This window comes from Polyodon spathula, chromosome 1 (genome assembly GCF_017654505.1).
Source record: "Polyodon spathula isolate WHYD16114869_AA chromosome 1, ASM1765450v1, whole genome shotgun sequence".
NCBI lineage: Eukaryota > Metazoa > Chordata > Actinopteri > Acipenseriformes > Polyodontidae > Polyodon > Polyodon spathula.
The window spans coordinates 104,767,147-104,788,454 of NC_054534.1; the positions used below are offsets into that span (position 1 = coordinate 104,767,147).

The 21,308-nt window shown below is 38.9% G+C and overlaps 1 protein-coding gene across 2 annotated transcripts in view; it reads left to right on the forward strand.

The window, feature by feature from the left end:
• The window catches only part of LOC121317743 (catenin alpha-2), a 502,323-nt gene that overhangs the window by 457,213 nt on the left and 23,802 nt on the right, over positions 1–21,308 (forward strand). For both annotated transcript variants that reach the window (XM_041258019.1, XM_041266306.1), the window contains 2 exons: positions 16,196–16,347; positions 19,751–19,864. In XM_041258019.1, coding sequence (XP_041113953.1) covers positions 16,196–16,347; positions 19,751–19,864 — 266 coding nt within the window. The remainder of the gene's footprint in view (positions 1–16,195; positions 16,348–19,750; positions 19,865–21,308) is intronic.

The window sequence follows — 21,308 nt, forward strand, 5'->3', positions numbered from 1 at the left end:
CAATTACTGAGTAGCAGGAGTGCTGAACTACTCATACTTTGCTGACTGGCCAATCCACCATTCACACGGTAGGGTTCAAATCAATTGCTTCCAATAGGAATTTAAAGCAAACTAAACCAAAGGAAATGAGCCTTGACATTACAATCATTTCTTCAGTACCTCTTTATTTTGTGTGCTATAATTAGACATTATATTGTATTCTATTGAAGTCAAGTTACATACATTTGTATGTATCTATCATTAGACTAAAATTGCAATATTTTTTCCATATTCAATACGCACTATCAAGACTAATATTGATATGAAGTTTCCTCCAACAAATATTTAAATTTAGAAATTTTCATATTTCACATTTTCATATGGTTACATTATTGCATATCTATTGACCAAGTACACGAACTTCAATTATTGGGACACTGCATGAATGAAATCATGAAAAATAAACAGGTACCGATTCTTCCGAGCTCAGTTCGAATGTACTGTCCAAAAATAACAATATGGTGAAGCAGGATAGCATCAAAAATGAAACTCAGAGGCTGGAAATGCAGTTAAAGCGCTGGGGCGACCGAGGATGAGGAGTCAGCTCCAGCTTCGATCAGAGAGCTCCTTACCAGCGCCCGTGCCAAGGTGTCAGCGCTCCGGTTCAAGTTCATTGCAGAGCTCCGCTCTTCAGTATCTACATTGCAAGCTACAGTTTCAACTCAGGGACAAAAGCTTGCAGGTGTGGTGCATTCCTTAACAGATGTCGGGATTGGCTTGTGTCTGTTGAGTCATTATGTTCTTCCCTGGTCGCTGAAAATACTAAAATGAAGCTGCCTGGATGATCATGAAAACTGACAGAACTTCAGGCTGTTTGGGATTAAAAACTAAAAGTGGGTTAATGAATACCCTGGTAAATGATGATGTTGTGTTAAATAAGGTTGATTAAAAGTAGTTAAATGTGGGGCATTAGGACTTGATAGTGGTTATAGGAGTCAAGATCAACTCCAGGTTTATTTAATGGACTAATTAGCAGATTAATTAATGTTTAAAAGGGTGTGAGTGTGTGTGTTTGGTGTGGATGATAGTAGGAGTTTGGTTTGGCGAGTTGGAGAGCAAGCGGATTATTGTGAGACTGGAAAAATGAACTATTGGAAAAGGTATTTGGGATTATGATTTGGATTGTGAATGGGTTTTGATGACGAGGGAACAGGCTTAGCCTGCCTCGTTATGTGTGTGTGTGTGTATATATATATTCAGAGTTGACGTGCTCTTTATAGGTTGGCTATAATGTTTAGTACCTTTGTTTATCTTTCGTATTACTGCCAGATGGCGATATTCTTCCCAAGCAAGCAAATGTAAATCTAAGCATTGTAGCTTCCTGCATTGTAGCGCCAGTGAAATAATCATGGCCAATTAAAACAACAACATTATGCAGTTAACCTTTGACTCGCTTTCCTAATTTGTTGTTAACTGAATGTTCATACCAGTGTCATCAGCACTCCTGCTCCCAAAGCAAAACAGAAAATACAAAATGGTGAGTTTTAATATCAGAGCAAAATAAAAACATCTGCATGTACAGTATGTATCTGAAAATAAGAAAGCAAGACAATAGCGAATGTTTTCTCGTCTAAGTGAGACATACTATTAATAGAAAGACAATTGGAGGAGTTGTAATGGATAAAAACAAATGGCTTACCTTGGTGGAACAGGTTGATTTGTTTAACCTGAAAAGGGTTTGATGCTGTCTAAAATAAGTGGCTTTTATAAACAACACTAAAAAAAAAAAAAATTGTTTACATGCAAGTTTTTCACAAATGATGGTACACACAAGTAGAAGGTATATTGTGTAAGCTGGAATTTCAGGGGACTTAATCATCCAGTGAAACGCAGTAAGGTTCTAGAACATCTTTAACTCAATGTGGACATTGCATTCCTCCAAGAGACTCATTACCGCATACACACGGCATGGGTGAGGCAGCTGTTTCATTCTGGTTTTCATGGCAAGGCAAGGGGTGCCGCTGTCCTTAATCATAAAAGATTCATTTTGTTGCCTCTCGGGTGACTGCAGCTCCTAATGGTTGGTATGTCATTGTGTCAGGTAAACTCTTTAATTCCCCAGTGTTGCTTATCAATGTATACACCAATAACTGGGATGACTGTCAATTTATTACTAATTTTCTATCCTCTCTTCCAGACTTAAATTCTCACTACTTGATCTTGGGGGGTGACTTTAATTGGGCATTGAACTTTAGACTACCCTTCTTTAATACTGCCCTCTCAAGGACCTCTCAAGCTATTTCCTCCTTCCTTGTTCAATATGGTATTGCTTGGTGCTTTCTATCTCCTACTTTGACAATACTCTTTCTTTTCCCCTGCCCAGCATACTTTATATCTTATTTTTTTTATTTTTTTAGATAACAAACTACCTCTTTCTTCCTGTGTGTATAGCTATTTCTGACCAAGCCCCCTTAGTATTGGCACTTGCTTTTCCTGACGGAAATCTACCATGAAGCAACTGGCGCTTCAGTCCTGTTACTCTCTGATCAGAGTTTTGTCCAGTTTATTTCTTCACAGATATCTTTCTGGATACTAACTCAACTCCTGGAATTTTCTCCTCTTCTCTGTGGGAGACCTTGAAAGCTTACATTCGTGGTCAAATAATTTCATACACTGCCCAAGCCAGTAAGCAGCATACAGGAAGACTTATTGAGATAACTGATCTCATTTAGAAGTTGGATCAGAAATATCTATCCTGCTCTCCCACCCCTGAACTGTATAAATTAAGACTGAATTTGCAAACATAATTTGATTTGCTGTCAACTACGCAAGCTACTGTTAAAATCTCGGCATGCTATTTTTGAACATGGCGTCAAGGCCAGTAAAATATTAGAACATCACTTAGGTTTACTGCCTGCTATCTAATCACACTAATTCATACTTACTTTGGCACCACTTCTGTAGATCAACAGCAGATCAACGACCCGTTCAAATTATTTTATTCCACACTCTATGATTCTGTGTCCCCAGGAGACCCCTCCTTTATGGATTTTCAGGACCTTACTATTCCCATTACAGATCCCCAATCTAAGGCTGTTCTGGAAGTGCCCTTTTTTATTAAGGAAATTAACCAGGCCATTAAAGTAATGTAGAGTGGCAAGTCCCCTGGTCCTGATGGGTTTCTCACAGAGCTTTTTAAGAAATTTTCCTCTCAACTCTCCCCTCTTCTACTGTATTTTCTGAATCATTTCTCTCCCAGTCTTTGCCTCAAACTCTTCGTCAAGCTTCAACATTAAAATTTTAGCAAAAGTACTGGTACATCATCTTGAGTCAGTTTTGCCTTCCATAATCTCCTTAAACCAGACTGGCTTTATATAAAATAGAAATTCTTTTTTTAACCTTCAGCACCTGCTCAATATTATATATTCCCTGTCAACTTTGCCCACCCCAGAAATTCTGGTCTCACTTGATGCTGAGAAGGCCTTTGATCGATTTGAATGGTAGAAAAATCTATTTTCTACCCTTTAGAAGTTGGGTTTTGGCCAACATTTTATCTACTGGATCAGGTTGCTTTACTCATCCCCCCTAGCTTCTATTCATACTAACAATACTTCCTCCAAGTACTTTCCACTCCATGGTGGCACATGATAGTGTTGTCCTCTTTCTCCTTTGCTCTTTGCTACTGCTATTGAGCCCCTCCCTATGTTCCTGAGTGTCAGCCAGGATGTACAGGGTGTGTGTGGTGTGTGTGGGGGGGGGGGGGGGGGGGTAGCAGAATATTTCTCTCTATGCAGATGATATTCTTTTGTTCTTTTGCACATTTCTAATCCAGCTTCCTCTATACCTCTTGTTCTTATACTAGATCAATTGGCAAGTTCTCTGGGTATAAATTAAATCTCCACAAGAGTGAACTATTCCCCATCAACTCAGCTGCCATACATTATCCTCGCTGCACATTTCCTTTCAAAATTGCTTTTAACAAATTCACATATTTGGGCATTAAAATAACATGTTCTTATAATGACCTCCTGAAATCTAATTTCACTTCATGACTGGAACGCACTAAACAATACTTTATGTGTTGGTCTGCATTACCTTTAACACTAGTCATATTAATTCCGTGAAGATGAATACGCTACCCAAATTTTTATATATTTTTCCATTTTATTCCAGTGTTCATTCCCAAATCCTTTTTCAATTTACTCGAACAAATTATATCCTGTTTTAGTTGGAACAAGAGCCTCCTTATATCCGTAGAGTTCTTTTGCAGAGACCAAAACCCTTGGGAGGATTGGCACTGCCCAATTTTCAATTCTATTACTAGTCATCTAGCATTTGTAACATTGCATACAGGTTACACTCCCATCATCATCAGACTGGCCCTGCACGGCTATGTAGGAAAGCAGCTTCATGTCTGTCCACATCTCTATCTGCCCTGCTTTCATCCTCCTTACCTCTTTCTACCTCTCAATTCAGTACTAACACAATAGTCTGACAGTCACTCAGGATTTAGGCACAGTTCAGAAAGCATTTTGGCTGGCAATATATTTCTATACTCTCCCCCATTGATGTTATCCACCTGTTCCCTCCTTCTCTGGGGGACTTGGCCTTTCATATCTGGCATGGAAAAGGTATCAAGTCTATTAAAAATCTATATATTGATGAGATTCTTACTTCATTTGATCAGCTTTCACAAAAATTTAACTTGAAGAGGGTTTGTTTTGTTTTACGTTTTAAGGTTTTTTTTTCCACCATTCCTTTTTTTCTATGATCTCTACTTTTCTTAATTTAAAATAATTAAAGGCTAAATATATAGCCTATATGAACATGCAAATATGGTCATAGTGATGTGCAATGTTTAACCTCAACACAGCATTGCTGGTGTCGAGGAATTACTTTTTTAGAATATGTCACATGTTTGCAGAACAGATAGATCTGTTTTGTTGATAGTTGGTATGTAACTAAATCTTTGTATGATGTACTACTGGACATATTTCAATGCAAATAAATAAATACATGCTTCACCTTGTCCAGGCTGAGCTATGCCTTTACTGGACTTTCTTCCCAAAGCTGCTGTTACAAACAAAGGCGTTAACTTCCTTTATATACATGTGTCCATTCCCAAATCAGCACTTATCTAATTAGGGAATGGCCGCATTCAACCCTTGGGGTCTGGCAGGGAGAATTAAACCCATCCCTGCCAAACTTGCATTCAAAATACCCAATTCTTATGTACACATCTACACACTATTTACAAGGCAGGCTTCCACCTTGCCATATATGGTCCATTTGAAAAATAATGGCAATTCGCCATTTTGTGAAGTATATAAATGGTATGCTTATATACTACAGAGTATCTAGATATTTAATTAGGCAGAAAGTTTCATTTGAAGTGTATAATCTGAAGAATATAAATGGTGTGCTTATATACTGCAGAGTATCTAGATATTTAATTAGGCAGAAAGTTTCATTTGAAGTGTATATAGTGCCAAAAATATTCACCTTTTCTTGCCCTATAGCCTGGAATTAAAATGCATTAAAATAGTTTTTTTTTTTCATGTCTCTACACATCCTACCCCACAACTTCTAAGTGAAAAAGATATTCTAGAAATTTGTAAAAAATTAATTATAAATAAAAACTGAAATATCTAGGTTGGATAAGTGTCCACCCTCTTTGTAATAGCAATCCCAAATTAACTCAGGTGTAAACCAATCGCCTTCAAAATCACACACCAAGTGGCCTCCACCTGTGTTAAATTGTAGTGATTCACATGACTTCAGGATACATTCAGCAGTTCCTGTAGGTTCCCTCTTGTGGGTAGTGCATTTCAAAGCAAAGACTCAATCATGAGCACCAAGGCACTTTCAAAAGAATTCTGGGACAAAGTTGTTGAAAGGCACATATTAGGGGATGGGTATAAACAAATATCAAAGGCTTTGAATATCCCTTGTAGCATGGTCAAGATGATTAATAAGAAGTGGAAGGTGTATGGCACCACCAAGACCCTGCCTAGATCAGGCCGTCCCTCCAAACTGGATGACCGAGCAAGAAGGAGGCTGTTCAGAGAGGCTACCAAGAGGTCAATGGCAACTTTACAAGAGCTACAGGCTTATGGCCAAGACTGGTCAAAGTGTGCATGTGACAACAATATCCCAAGCAATGCACAAATCTGGCCTGTATGGTAGAGTGGCAAGAAGGAAGCCATTACTCAAGAAAGTCCACCTTGAATCCCATTTTAAGTATGCAAAAAAACACTCAGGATATTTTGTTTGGTGATTTTAGAGTTATTTTTGATGCACACCCAACACAGTGCATCCCCCCAAAGAACACCATCCCTACTGTGAAGCATGGTGGTGGCAGCATCATGTTATGGGGATGTTTATTATCGGCTAGGGACTGGGACACTTATCAGGATAGAAGTGAAAATGAATGACGCAAAGTACAAGAAGTCCTTAAGGAAAACCTGATGCCCTCTGCAAGAAAGCTGAAACTGGGACAGAAGTTCATCTTTCAGCATGACAACAAACCAAAGCATACAGCCAAAGCTACATTGGAGTGGCTAAGGAAGAAAAAGGTAAATGTCCTTGAGTGGCCCAGTTAGAGCCCTGACCTAAAACCAATCGAAAATTTGTGGCATGACTTGAAGATTGCTGTCCATCAACGCTCCCCAAGGAACTTGACAGAGCTTGAACAGTTTTGTAAAAAATGGTCAAATATTGCCAAATCTAGGTGTGCAAAGTTGGTAGAGACCTATCCCAACAGACTCACAGCTCTAATTGCTGCCAAAGGTGCTTCCACCAAGTATTAACTCAGGGGGGTGGGGACTTATCCAATTAGTGTCTTTCAGTTTTATATTTTTAATATATAATTTTCTTCTCAATAATGTCTTTTTCCTTTAACAGTATGGAGTATGGGGCATAGATGAGTTGAAAAAAAACCTAATTTAAATGTATGAAACTCTGAGGCAATGACCAAACAAAATGTGAATAACAGTTCAAGGGGTTGTAAACTTTTTATAGGCACTGTAAATGGTGTGTTTATAAACTGCAGAGTATCTAGATATTTAATTAGGCAGAAAGTTTAATTTGCTGTGTACTTCCAGATGGATTCCAAGATGTTCCCAAGACTTATAGAATCAGACATTGAAAGAAAAAAACAATGACCTTAAGTCAAACAAGTCGTCATGTTGTTTTTTCTTTTCCATTATTCAAGTCATAGGAAATTGCTCAATGCCATCAGCAACTTGACTCATTACCAGTCGTGAGATAATTAAATATTTCTATGTCATACCCTTCAATTCCCAAAGGTCTCTTTTGCGATGTCCCAGTAAGTGGATTAAGATTTTGAAAATGGAAAAAAAAAAATATTTGTAATACCTTTCATATATGCCTTAATGTTATTGCTGCCAAATAAATGACCAGTTTAAGTAAATTTACATTTTACCTCACTTGGGACTAGTGCCTCTTTGTACTTTTAGTGCATAGTAATAAAAAACATACCAGTGCCAAAATGCTAAACAAAATATTAAATTAATGAAAAAAAAAATAGGTGATGCATCAGTTATTTTCATTAACAAAAAATGTGTTGATATGAATAATATAGCTGTGATCTCTAATTATACACTGAACAAAAATATAAACGCAACATACAACAATTTCAAAGACTTTACTGAGTTACAGTTCATATAAGGAAATCAGTCAGTTGAAATAAATTCATTAGGCCCTGATCTATGGATTTCACATGACTGGGAATACAGATAGGCATCTGTTTGTCACAGATACCTTAAAAAAAAGGTAGGGGAATGGATCAGAAAACCAGTCAGTATCTGCTGTGACCACAATTTGCCACATGCAGCGTGACACATCTCCTTCACATAGAGTTGATCAGGCTGTTGATTGTGGCCTGTGGAATGTTGTCCCACTCCTCTTCAATGGCTGTGCGAAGTTGCTGGATATTGGCGGGAACTGGAACACGCTGTCGTACACGTCAATCCAGAGCATCTCAAACATGCTCAATGGATGATATGTCTGGTGAGTATGCAGGCCATGGAAGAACTGGGACATTTTCAGCTTCCAGGAATTGTGTACAGATCCTTGAGGTGATGGCGGCGGATGAATGACACGACAATGGGCCTCAGGATCTCGTCACGGTATCTCTGTGCGTTCAAATTGCCATCGATAAAATGCAATTGTGTTCGTTGTCTGTAGCTTATGCCTGCCCATACCATAACCCCACCGCCACCATGGGGCACTCTGTTCACAACGTTGACATCAGCAGCCCGCTCGTCCACACAACACCATACATTCTGTCTGCCATCTGCCCGGTACAGTTGAAACCAGCATTCATACTGCCAAATTCTCTAAACAACGTTGGAGGCGGCTTATGGTAGAGAAATGAACATTCAATTCTCTGGCAACAGCTCTGGTGGACATTCCTGCAGTCAGCATGCCAATTGCACGCTCCCTCTAAACTTGAGACATCTGTGGCATTGTGTTGTGTTACAAAACTGCACATTTTAGAGTGGCCTTTTATTGTCCCCAGCACAAGGTGCACCTGTGTAATGATCATGCTGTTTAATTAGCTTCTTGATATGCCACACCTGTCAGGTGGATGGATTATCTTGGCAAAGGAGAAATGCTCGCTGACAGGGATGTAAACAAATTTGTGCACAAAATTTGAGAGAAATAAGCTTTTATTGCGTATAGAAAATTTCTGGGATCTTTTATTTCAGCTCATGAAACATTGGACCAACACTTTACATGTTGCATTTATATTTTTGTTCAGTGTAGTATAGCAGAATATTTATTTGTGTTTTTATAACAGTATTTTGACAAGAGACGTGCCTTGGAGATTAACTTTTTTTCTCAAATATCTTGCAGGAATAGAGAAAGGAAAAAGAAAAGAACAATATATTTACATTTTTCTGTAAGGTTGAATCATCAGTATCCTTGAGTATTCAATCTTGTGCTGAATGAATTCTGGTGACATTTATTTCTAAATGAACCCTTGAACATTCTCCCACCTCATTAGTCATCTTTGTTTAAAAGGGTCAAGGTTTCAAGGATGTACTATGACATGTATTTTGTATTTTTTTTTTCTTATTTATTACATACTGAATCATAAAAAAAAAAAAAAATTAAAAAAAAAAAAAAAAAAAAATATTCTTACACTGTCTTACGAGACGATGTCATAATGTTAGGTTATTTTCATAACCCTGGCTCCATGAAATAAAAATGTAACCATTATCGAATGGGTATTAACCTCTTTAAGATCTGAAACCTGAGATGCAGTCTCTGTGATGCAGTCATGCCCGCCCCTGAGGGTATAAAGGACTACACTCACAGATTCCAGCGTCATTTTTCCTTCAAGCCTGCTGCAATCATGGATGCAGCGACCTTGAAGGTTAATGGTTACATTTATATTTCAGGGAACCAGGGTCAGGATAATAACCTAACGTTCCCTTTCAAGTACAAAATGTAATCATTACCGAATGGGTCAGTATATCCAAGCTATTAATAGGGCAAGATTTCTGAATGACCGGAATGCTACAAGGCTAAGCCGAGGCGGCCTTGTGCATTACCATTAGGAACCCCAGTAACAAGAAGCTAGCGCTAAAAAATTGAGGGAGAAACTCACCTCTATTCTTGTGTTGTGAGGGTCGACCGAGAAGCTGCCCTTCTAGTTCCAAAACCAGTGTTTTGAGGTGTGTAGGACCTAGTAAAGGTATGGGGAGAAGCCCACACTGCTGCATTGCAAATGTTCTTGACAGATTCACCCTGGAATAAAGACCACATTGCCATGCCCCTGGAGGAATGGGCAGTGAGCTTTCTGAAGGGGGCAAGTTGTCCAGCTCATAGGCAGCCCTGCTGTGTCTGCTATTCATTTGGACAGCCTCTGCTCTGCTTTATTTATTTAAAAAAAAAATCAAAACTCGGATTTATTTGATTTAAATCTATTATTATTATTATTATTATTATTATTATTATTATTATTATTATTATTATTATTATTATTATTATTGCATTTATTGTACTTCCATAGTTGTAGCTTTACAATACCTCCAAACTGTAAATAAGGATGTTGGAAATGGTGGTTTGTGAATAGTTACATACCAAACTAAATTACTCAATCTTAAATGAATACATAAATAAAGCAAATTATTTATCATTGTGGCATCCTCTAAATGTGAACTACAAGAATTTAGCGATGGAGTATGCCACAGAAAAATCCCCCTCACTCATCCCAGTCATTCTCTTCTTGTACTTTTCTTTCTTTGATTTCCTCTTTCTGTGTCAGTCCAAACACACGCAGTTGTTGCTTAGGACAACTTTGCTTTTTTGTGTGTTCAATTGTTAAAGTTCCTGATTGCACCACTTAATAAATCTGGTTTCAGCAGGTCTTAACACAGAGCTCAATTGTCTATTTGGGACCTCATTGCACTGTTATCAGAAAGGCTCCAGTGAATGTTAATGATGAGACAGGCACTCTATGACGGAACAAGTTTTCAGAATTACCATTTTAGTCTTGGCTCCATTTGTGCGCCACAGAATCAGGAGCAAGCACTGTTCACATCTGCACTTGCATTTGCGCTGTGATCAGAATATAGCCCTAAGAATTTTAGTTTATAGAGAGTAAGAGTTTAAGATGATTGTGTTAATAAGAGGTTTTTAAAACATACTTTTCATGTATTTTCCTAGAGAAACAATATAATAGGTAATTGTCACAAAGACCGCTGTAGTGGGTGACGTCAGACCAGAAACAGGAACCAACACAGAAGAGACACAGAGAGGTGGTGTTTGGTTGCGCTCAGCATTTAATAGGTAAACAGACAGCAAATAAAAAGGTTGTAACAAAACACTGACACCAAAACAGGACACAGCACTTGCAGCCAAAATAAATAGACAAACAAAACGAGTAGACACTAACAAAACAGGATGGACGAACGCTACACAAAACAAATACGGTGCTGGTCCTTCCAGCACTCATAGCAATTGTTATTATCGTTTATATACTTCACATTTCTCCTCTCTCTCTCCCGTTCTCCACTCCCGAACACACAACCCCGAGTGAGTGAAAATATGCTGCTTTTATGCAGGTGTACCAGGACTTGATTGCTAATCAATCATTCAGTTGGAGTCTCGGTACAACTGCACATGAATTAATAAAGTGCAATTCCCTGTGCTGGCATATTATTACATTTTATCTGCACATGAAGTGTTGTGCAATCCTCATGCCTAAATACAGATATACATTTTAAACCCACTTGTGTTACACAGACCCATTTATATCCTGTGTACCAATGACTATACATCAACATTAACACACTCTTCCCCACCCTTGGGCTATTTATTTGTGTTGTATGTTACGTGTAGTGTGTTAATTTTGGTGTATAGTCATTGGTACACAGTAATAAATGAAAAAAAAAATGATTTAAATCAATGATTTTGTTAAAAAAACAAGGGATTGAAATCATAATTTAAATCAATGATTTACATAGACTTGATTTTAAATCAGCCAATCCTTCTGCTTAGATAGAGCTTGACCATGGGACTTGGTCCCAGAGCGGATTGCCTCCAACTTTTCGTCCTGTTAATGTAGTATGCCAAGGCATATGGAGCTGGAGCTGCAGTTCCCTGTCAGACTGGAAAAGAGGTGGAAGAAAGACTCCAATTCCACAGATTGGTTGACATGGACGACATTGTCTTCGGCAAAAGGCAGGATCGGTACAGAGCCTAACCTTTGTCCTGGCCACTGTAAAAATGAAGCAGGCTTTCGCTATGGAGAAGGACTGCATCTCGCTCACCAGCTTGCGGAGGTGACAGCAAGCAAACAATTGCTTGAGTGTTAAATATTCCAGCTCAGCTGAATGCATGGGCTCAAATGAAGGCTTCAGGAGTGCATTGAGCACAATGTCTAAGCTCATGTCCTTCATAGGCGGCTGAACCCCTTTCAAAAATTGCCCCGCCAGGAGACCGAGTGAATTTTGATGTGCCAAGCCGAATGGCTGCCAAATAGACCTTTAGTGTAAAGGGGGATTCCTTCTCATCAGACAGGACCTCCAAAAATTGCAGTATTACTACCATGGGACAAGTCATGGGGTTGAACCCACAAGGCAGACACCACTGGTACTCTGGCATTTTGTAAGGTGTCAATAACAAGCAGACCCAGAGCTACATTAGGTCTCCCATGCCTGACTGAGGTGGTCACTGCACTTGGGTAGTCTCCATGACTGGCCGTTCAGGAGCTGCATCAGGGTTTGGACTCCTAGGCCAATAAGGGGTTACTAGGAGCACTTTGCCCCGGTCTTGCCTGTATCAGAATTATGGTTGATTCCTGGGAGGCAAATAGATCTATCTCTGCTCTACTGAACCTCTCCCAAATTAGGCTCATCATCTCGGGGTGAGCACACTTAAGAAGCTGGTACCCTCCTTGAGAGGAGGTCTGCAGTCCAGTTTATCATCCCAGGCAGATGAGAGGAAGTTCTTGTGTGCCCAGACCAAATGATTGCGGGCCATGTGATGGAAACTGGGTAATCTGAGACCACCCTGGTGGTTAATGTAAGCCACCACTGTTGTGTTGTCTGTATGGACAAGCACAAGTCTCCCTCAGACCTTCTGCAAAAAAATACTGCAAGGCTAGGTAAACTGCCTGGAGTTCCAAAACATTTCTGTGGAGACCCTGTCAATTTATTTGGCAGGGTGCCAGTTTGTCACTGGTTTGTGCACTGGGGGTGAACATTGGTTCCTCTTTGCCTCTTTTGAATTCGAGCACGTGTGCTCCCATGACTTCAGAAGCTTCTATTTCATTGCTCTGAACTCCCAGCCACCTCTAGCAGGTGGACACTCCTCGTGCACACCTCCTTTGCGGACAGCACACTTTGGCAGCACGCATGTCTGGAAGCAGCAGCACGACTGGAAGCAGCAGCTCGCTTGGAAGCAGAAACTCGCTCACACTTCGAAAGCCAGCAGGTTTTGTGATTCTCTCTTCAACCCTGTGATTGGTTAGTCTGGTTATTTTGGGCAGTGCCTGAGTCCACGTGAAGTGTCTTTCATTGGTTGTTCTCATACCAATGCGGTCCCTTGTTCTCCATTGGTACGCTAATTTGCCCACTGTTGGCTGGATTTACGACAAGGACTGGTTCTCGTCTTAGGTGTTAAGGCACCCAGAATTGTCTGGAAGTTGCCTTCTGCAAGATACTACTGGTGCCACAATGATTCATTCAATGATAGGTAGAGATAAAGCAGCTAGTTTACGACTCTTTCCAAGAACATGCTTTGTCAGTGGGGGAGTTTGTGACCAGACCAAGAAGACAGAGAATGGTTTAAGATCCCCTCTGTAAATTCCAATTCTGTTACTTTCATGCACAGAATGATATGATGACCCCGTCTCTGACGCTACAACAGTAACAGGGCTGTTCAAGACAGGGTTGGTACTGGACCTGGGACTTAAGACCTGGTCAGTAGTGGGTCGGAAACCGGGGCTGTACCGTTTAATTGACTTTAACACAGAGTCAGTATAGTACCAGTGCTGTAACCTCGGTCCCAGTACAATATGGTACAGTACCAGGAACACAAGCGGTTCTGTGACTTCGGTACCGGTACAGGTCTACCATTCCATAGTTACCGCAGGTAATACTGTACAAGAATGCTGAACGCTACTGGCAAAGCCACTTGGACAGTACTAACAAAAGAGTGAGAGAAATCTGCTTGTTAGAATGAACTAACAGATTACACCGTGTAACAATTTTCCTGGGTAGTAAGTGTTATTTCCTAATTGCTTATGCCTCAAAAGTATGGAATTATTATTCCCCACAAACTTTGCTTTTGTGAATAAATACAGTATAATCGTAAATCTCGAAAAACTACTCTCTTCTAAATCTTTTGTAGTCATTTTTGTATTACTTTAGTATAAATACATGTTAATTTGGATTCATATGTTGTTTTTTTCTGACTTTATGTGAACGAAAAGACACACATTTGCCCGTTTTCCCATTGGAAATAGTGATATTTTAAAATATCATTGTCCTGGTCACAAAAGCAAAGTTTGTGGGGAATAATAGCCATTTTCTATACTTTTGAGGCATAAGCAATTAGGAAATAACACTTACTACCCAGGAACAAAAATTGTGTTACATAGTGTTATTGGAACTGGGATGGTACCAGGTCATTTCGGTACGGGTTCAGTGACCCGCTTTGTTCCTAACCTGGTATCGTCTGTACCAACGGTACGGTACGGGTCCACTCAGTTTGCAGTTACCGCGGGTAGCAATGTACAGGGATTGTTTAGGGATTACACCTGTGCAAGCTACAGGAAAAACACTCAGTCAGTTCCCACACGAGACTGAGGGAAGCCTGCTTGTTAGTAAACTAACAGCCCTCGTAATGATGATGTGAAAGCTGTCACCTAAATGGCATCGAGATGCTGTGGGAGGGATTTCCAAAGCAGCCTCCTGGTCCTGCACAGCCCTGCTGAGCCCAGCAGCTACTCTCACTACATGTGTGTCCTGCACAGCCCTGCTGAGCCCAGCAGCTACTCTCACTACATGTGTGTCCTGCACAGCCCTGCTGAGCCCAGCAGCTACTCTCACTACATGTGTGTCCTGCACAGCCCTGCTGAGCCCAGCAGCTACTCTCACTACATGTGTGTCCTGCACAGCCCTGCTGAGCCCAGCAGCTGCTCTCACTACATGTGTGCCGCAGCATGCAATACAGGCAAGCCTGTGTGTAGTCTCTGTGAAAACAGAAAGATATAATGAGAAAAGAAAATATTTCTCACATACAATAATGCAGTAATACAATTACTTAATTATACAAACCGTCTCAAAATTTTGTCTGAAGCCAAAACAAGAATAAAATAACTCCAGCCAGAGCTATTGCAGCCTGAGGGGAGAGCACAAAGTCAGCAGACTTACGTTGCTTGATACCAGGAAAAGGGCGAAGCTGCCAGCTTCACGTGGGGCACAAGGCCGCAGCAGGATGTAACAGACAGGCTGTAGTTAACAAATACATGTAATTAGTTAAACTAATACAGCGGATATTTGTAATATCACATATAATTTGTCTAAAACACAATAATGTGAAAATGTATAACAGGAAAAGCAACATACTTATCTATCAGGTAAGTTCTTGAAAAGAAAAATGGCACTGAGTTCTATGCATCTATGACTGCGTTACAGAGGCTCACTGAGCAGCTTTGTTATCTTATTCAGGTTTCAGGTCTTAAAGACGTTAATACCCATTCATTAATTGTTACATTTCATACTTGAAAGGGAACATTTTATTTACAGATGTGACTTTCTCCACATAGTTGTGCATGTTCACCATTATCTCTGTTGTGGCAATGATGTCAACTCCTTGATGTCACTTCAGTGGCTTGTGTACAGCTATGGCCAAAAGTTTAGCATCAACTAGAATTTTATGATTGGGGCATAATTTAAAAAAATAAAAAGCTATATTATCATAATTTAGAAGTTTTATTTAACGTAATGTAATCAAAGAAACTACAGAATAATATTGCAAAAGTCTATCGGAAGCCATAATAGTAGTACATTATTTCATGTTGGAAAACTACAAAGCAGTATTAATTAAATATGTTAACGTAACATTATTCATGAAGCAGAATTTGTGAATTCTATAGGGTGATGCAAAACTTTTGGCCACAGCTTTAGGCTCCTACATCACATGTATAAAAAGAAACCCACATAATACCAATCATCTTCAATTGTTAATAATGCAATCCTAGTATTGTGTCTTCAAAGACATCGACCTGTTAATAAGCTTATACATTAGCTATACAGAATGAATGTGATCATTCTGGTACCTCACAGGAAATTCTCTAATGAGAATGTCAACACATTACCGTGAGTGCTCACAATTAAAATGCCTTTCACTGCTTCAGACTGCTGAAATGTGATTCCGCTGTTTTGTGTGTTTGATCGCTTTGTGAAATTGACAAGGCAAAACTGTTAATTGCTTGTTGAAGCGAATAACCCATGCATCACAGATATTTTATTTTGTGGTTCAAAGGTGTAAACGACAGAAAGGACCTTTTGAAATTAATTCAGACTGACAAAGTGCATGCACAGTCAAAGCTTGAGCTTGGAAAATATGGTAGCTGTTTATGGTATTTGTAAGTCAATGTATTAATACCTGAGGGCATAAAAACAAACTTTGTAATCTGTAATCCTCTTTTTTGTTTTTTTCTCTGTATATCTAGTGATGCCACGTTTTGCTGAACAAGTGGAGGTTGCAATTGAAGCACTGAGCACAAATCCCCCGCAGCCGTTTGAAGAGAATGAATTTATTGATGCATCCCGCTTGGTTTACGATGGAGTTCGAGACATCAGGAAAGCTGTTTTGATGATAAGGGTATGTTGGTCAACTGTGAAATTTGTGAATGTGTTTGGGTTTTGCTTACTTCCTGTGGTAACTTTTTTTAAAAAAAATATTAAATTAATGAATTAAAACACAGTGCAGTGAACTTGTTATTATTCAAGATTTGTAATTATAGAAACAGTCTATGGATGGGGTCATGATTATTAGAATAGAATGTTCATTCCCAGAGGTTCCAAAGTTCCCAGTTTGTAGATAAACTCATGTTCCTTGTGTTTCTGAGCAACATGTGTTCCATAGCACTGATTGATCACAGACTGTGATGTCTTCAGTAGTGTGATCATCACTGTTGAAATGACGGGCTACTGGAAATGCAATGGTGTTAATGTGAATGCTTCTTAAGTGTTCTACAAACCGGTCTGCTAAACACCTTTTAGTTTCCCCAATATATGATTTGTTGCATTTCTTGCAGATAATTCAGTAGACTGTTCCTTTAGATATAGATGTAAAATGTTCATGATTGTTGAATGAAGATTTAATGCCTCTAATAGCTGTTTCAGAATGCATGTATTTACAGGTATTACATTGTGGTCTATTACATAGATATGTGCCTTTCAAAGGTTCTCCAGAAGGACGAATGTTACTGTGTACCACATAATCTCTTATATTCTTGTCTCTTCTATATGACATCAAGGGGGGAGTCTTGAAAATATGTGGTTTATATGGATCTTGTAGATTGTTTAGGTTTCTTTGCACAATTGTCTATGTTTCTGTTGGTGGGGTGGTAAGTGAGGACCAGAGGGATTCTATCATCTGTGTGTTGTATATTGTTATTATAAAGCATTTCTTCTATTTTATATTTGAAATGCGGGCTTTAGCTGTAGTGATGTTCTTGTCAGGAAAGCCACAATTTCCAAAAAACACTCACATTTCCTCTTAACAGTTGTGAACATGGAATCGAGTCACGGTAAGCTTTAGGTTTGAGGAGCCATATTGCAGATATGAATGAGAATCAGTTGGTTTGTAGTAGACAGTGGTGTTAATGGTGGAATTCAAAACAGTGATGCAAATGTCTAAGAAAGCTATACTATTGCCCGTTTCTGATATGTTCCATGTGATATATATATATATATATATATATATATATATATATATATAAGGGCTGTTATTTAATCGCAGTTAACTTTTTCAATTAGCATGAAAAAGAGAATCGCCCAGTCTGTCCTCTCAGCATACTGTAATAAGAGTAGTTGTTTGAATAGAAGGTTAGTCACAGAACTGCATTATGGAGCAAAGGCAAAGTATTAAAAGTAAAGGACTTATGAATAGGAAGTGTATTTGTCTGACAGTTCATTTGATGGAAAGACACTTGTATCTGTTAGTTCCAGTATCACAGAATTCATCTATTTATTGATAATTATTGACAGGAGAGAAGACTATTGTTACTGACAGGGGACTATAATGCACGAAGCCGCAGGCTAAGGTCATTGCACCCTGGAGGTAACAGCAGTCTTCCCAAAAGGCATTTCATTTTCCACTATGAGTCTGTAATACAGATTTAATATATGAATCAGTCAAGAAAATAAGTGAGGCAAGGTTGGATAGTAAATACAACTTTATATATGTTGCTTAGCTATAGCTGATACAGCATAAATAAATAAATAAATAAATAAATAAATAAATAAATAAATAAATAACAGAACATGTTTTTGAAGTTCATACTATATAGTTAGCAAAGTTTTACTCCATCTCTGTCTGGTTTGCTGCCTGCTAACTAATCCAGTTTTATATCCCGCCGGTCTTATTTGTTTTTGTCGAGTTGAATTTGTTTGAATTTCAGAGTCAGAAAACAGTGACAGTGACGTTTTAATCAAGGTTTTAGTGTCTGGAGCATCTGTCTTTTCTAGTATGTTTTGTAATTCATTTTGTAATTCATCCTTTAAAAAGAGGCTTGATTGACAGTGATGTGAATCAATCACCTGACAGACTGAGACTATTGACCAGAGGTGTAAGGATGTTAAATGTCATTTTTACCTCGACAGGTGGTGTTTATAATATTGATTTGGAAAAAAAAATACCTTTATATGTCTCTTCACTGACAACTAGTACAATATTTCTTTATTGTACCTCGAAACTCTTCCAATAGGTAAAATATGCAAAGCAATTAAAAGGTTTTTCATGAAAGGAAATGAATAGTTCTCTTTCAAGTATGAAATGTAACCATTACTGAATTTTTGCAAGACTCAACATTTTACATGTTTGGTATTTGTAAAAACTTTTTCCTTGATTTGATTGTCTTCATATTGCAAGAGACCTATTTTGTATCTGTACAGTAATTTGTCGAATATAATCACCCTAACCGTTTATCCTCCATGATCAAGCTCTTCAGCAACGTTAGCTTATTATTGAACAGAGAAGATTAGTTCAGATATTATAGATCCAACCAAAGTTTTTGTACACTGTGTTGTATGTGCCCTGTGCGCTGCCATTGCTGGTAGTGTCACGTGAGCTGTTCAGTGTGTTGAGATGTAAATAAATCCTGTTCGCCTGCGGGGTGTATAGCTTCTACCTCTGTCTATCTTCACAAAGGTGAGTGCATGCACCCACACAGCAGACAGATACTCTGTCACAAGCATTAATACCCTGTATCTATCTAAACAAGGGATTTATGGGAGCTCACTAATAAAAGCTGAATCCTAAAACAATCATTTTGTGAATACAGTAATTGTTACAGCTGTGTGTAATGGTATTTTACACATCTGCCCTTACTCTGGTCCCACCGGAGTCGGATACTCACTGGATTACTGTATTCAGGAAACCTCTTCTTATTAAGCGAATAATACAACACACAATTATGAGCCAAATAGAGTTAAAATTTGTCTAAACTGAGTTCATTTAAAAAGGAATTTAACGGTGATATTCTTTTAAAGTCCAATTTACATGAATACTTAATTGGTGCATGCATTTCTTTGATAGAAAATGAAGTAACCTTGAGTGCACACTAAATAACATGCAGTGCGTGTTTGATAGTGATGAGTTCATTGTATATGATAACATTTGATCTTGTATATAATTCTTGTATATAGAGAAGACTTTGCAACTGTATGAGGCATATGCCAAAGGGCAAAGATATCTTTTTCTGTTACAGCTGCATGTTACATAGTTATTTTTTATTAGTGATAGTTACTCATACCTTTCCTAAATGTGTGGCCCTGAACCCACAGCACTTAGAATGTCATTGTTTTTCTGACATGTGAAGGAAATGTCTTAAATGATTCAATTGTATTTTTAATGTCCTCTCTTTCAGAATGGAAAGCAGTATGCTGTCAAATTTAAACCATGATAGCAAGTTACATTTTTGCTTTGTTTACTTTTTTGTCTTGCAAGATGTTTGAAAGCATTTTGACACATACATTGTTGATTGTTGTTCTCTCTCTAGACCCCTGAAGAGTTGGAGGATGATTCTGACTTTGAACAGGAAGACTATGATGCACGCAGCAGAACAAGTGTTCAGACGGAGGATGATCAGCTTATCGCTGGACAGAGTGCAAGGGTGAATCTGAAATATTGTTGAGTTACGCAGAGTAGGAATTCAGCGTTATATGGCAAGCCATATACTCTTTGGTAACTACCCTTGTAGCAGAGTAGCTATCCTGGTTTGTACTGGGGGATAGGCAGTGCCGTAACACAAAATGCTGGGGCCCCTCTGCAAACTATGGTGGGGGGGCTAAGTTCATCAGTGCAGGCAAGGTGCCTCTTCTCATGCAGCACTTTTTTCAAAATGATGCACCGATAAACTTATTAGGCATCTGGTTTTATTATTAAATTTAAGCACCCCATCTGCCACTCATCATAGAGCAAGTTTCAATTCATTTTATTTTAACTTTTAACCAACATGAATAACAGTTACTTAAACAAATTTGTTTGAATTCCTTTTACTCTTAATCAACTTCCCACACCTTTTGCTTGGAATCATTCTCAGTGAAGTAATCCTTGTCGTTTTGACTGCTGGAGAACTGGAGAATGGGTGCCTGCTTGCTGCTGTGAGAGTGGAGAACGGTGCACCCTCTTACATCATGAAAAATGCAGTTTATTTTACTTAAAACGAGATTGCTGTCTCGCCTTTTTTTTCGCAAACTCCTCTGTTAAAGCTTTTATATCTTATCGTCTAGCTCGTTCACACTCTGTGCTTAATGTTGACAGTTCTGTCATTCTTTCCTCGGTCATGGAATTTCTATGTTTTTTTTATTTCTTTTTAATCAATTTCAGCTTTGAAACAGACCTTTCTGCAGTGCACTCAGCACAGTAACTGGTAGTCAAAAAGAGTTTCAGCGCCGTTGCAACATCCTAAACACTAGGGCAAATAGCATTATGTTAAAAAAATAAAATATCAGTTAGGTCTTTAATTGTACCACCAGCAATCTGTTCTATTTCGTCCTTCAATGTGATTCTGAATGACAGTAGCTGTTCAGAAAAGTCCAAGATAAATGGTAGCAATTGTTAATCTTAGTTTTTACCTCCTCTCCACACCAGTTCTCCACTCTCAAACACACAACCCTGAGTGAGTGAAAACATGCTGCTTTTATGCAGCTGTACCGAGACTCAATTGCTAATCAATCATTCAATTGGAGTCTCGGTACAACTGCATGTGAATTTACTGAGTGCAATTCCCCGTGCTCACATATTACATTTTACCTGCACGTGAAGGGCTGTGCAATCCTTGTGCCTAAATACAAATATACATTTGAAATCACTCGTTTTCATAATCCATTTATATCCCGTGTACCAATGACTATACACCAACATTAACACACTACACGTGGCAGCAGGCAACCCCAGGCGATGCGGAGCGGCAGGCAACCCCGGGCGATGCGGAGAGGCAGGCATCCTTGGGCAAAGCGAGGCAGGCATCCTTTTGTCCTTTTGCGAAGCGTGACAGGCATCCTTGGGCGAAGACATGAAAGGAGTCAGGACAAGCTGGGGTCCGGGTTTTGGCC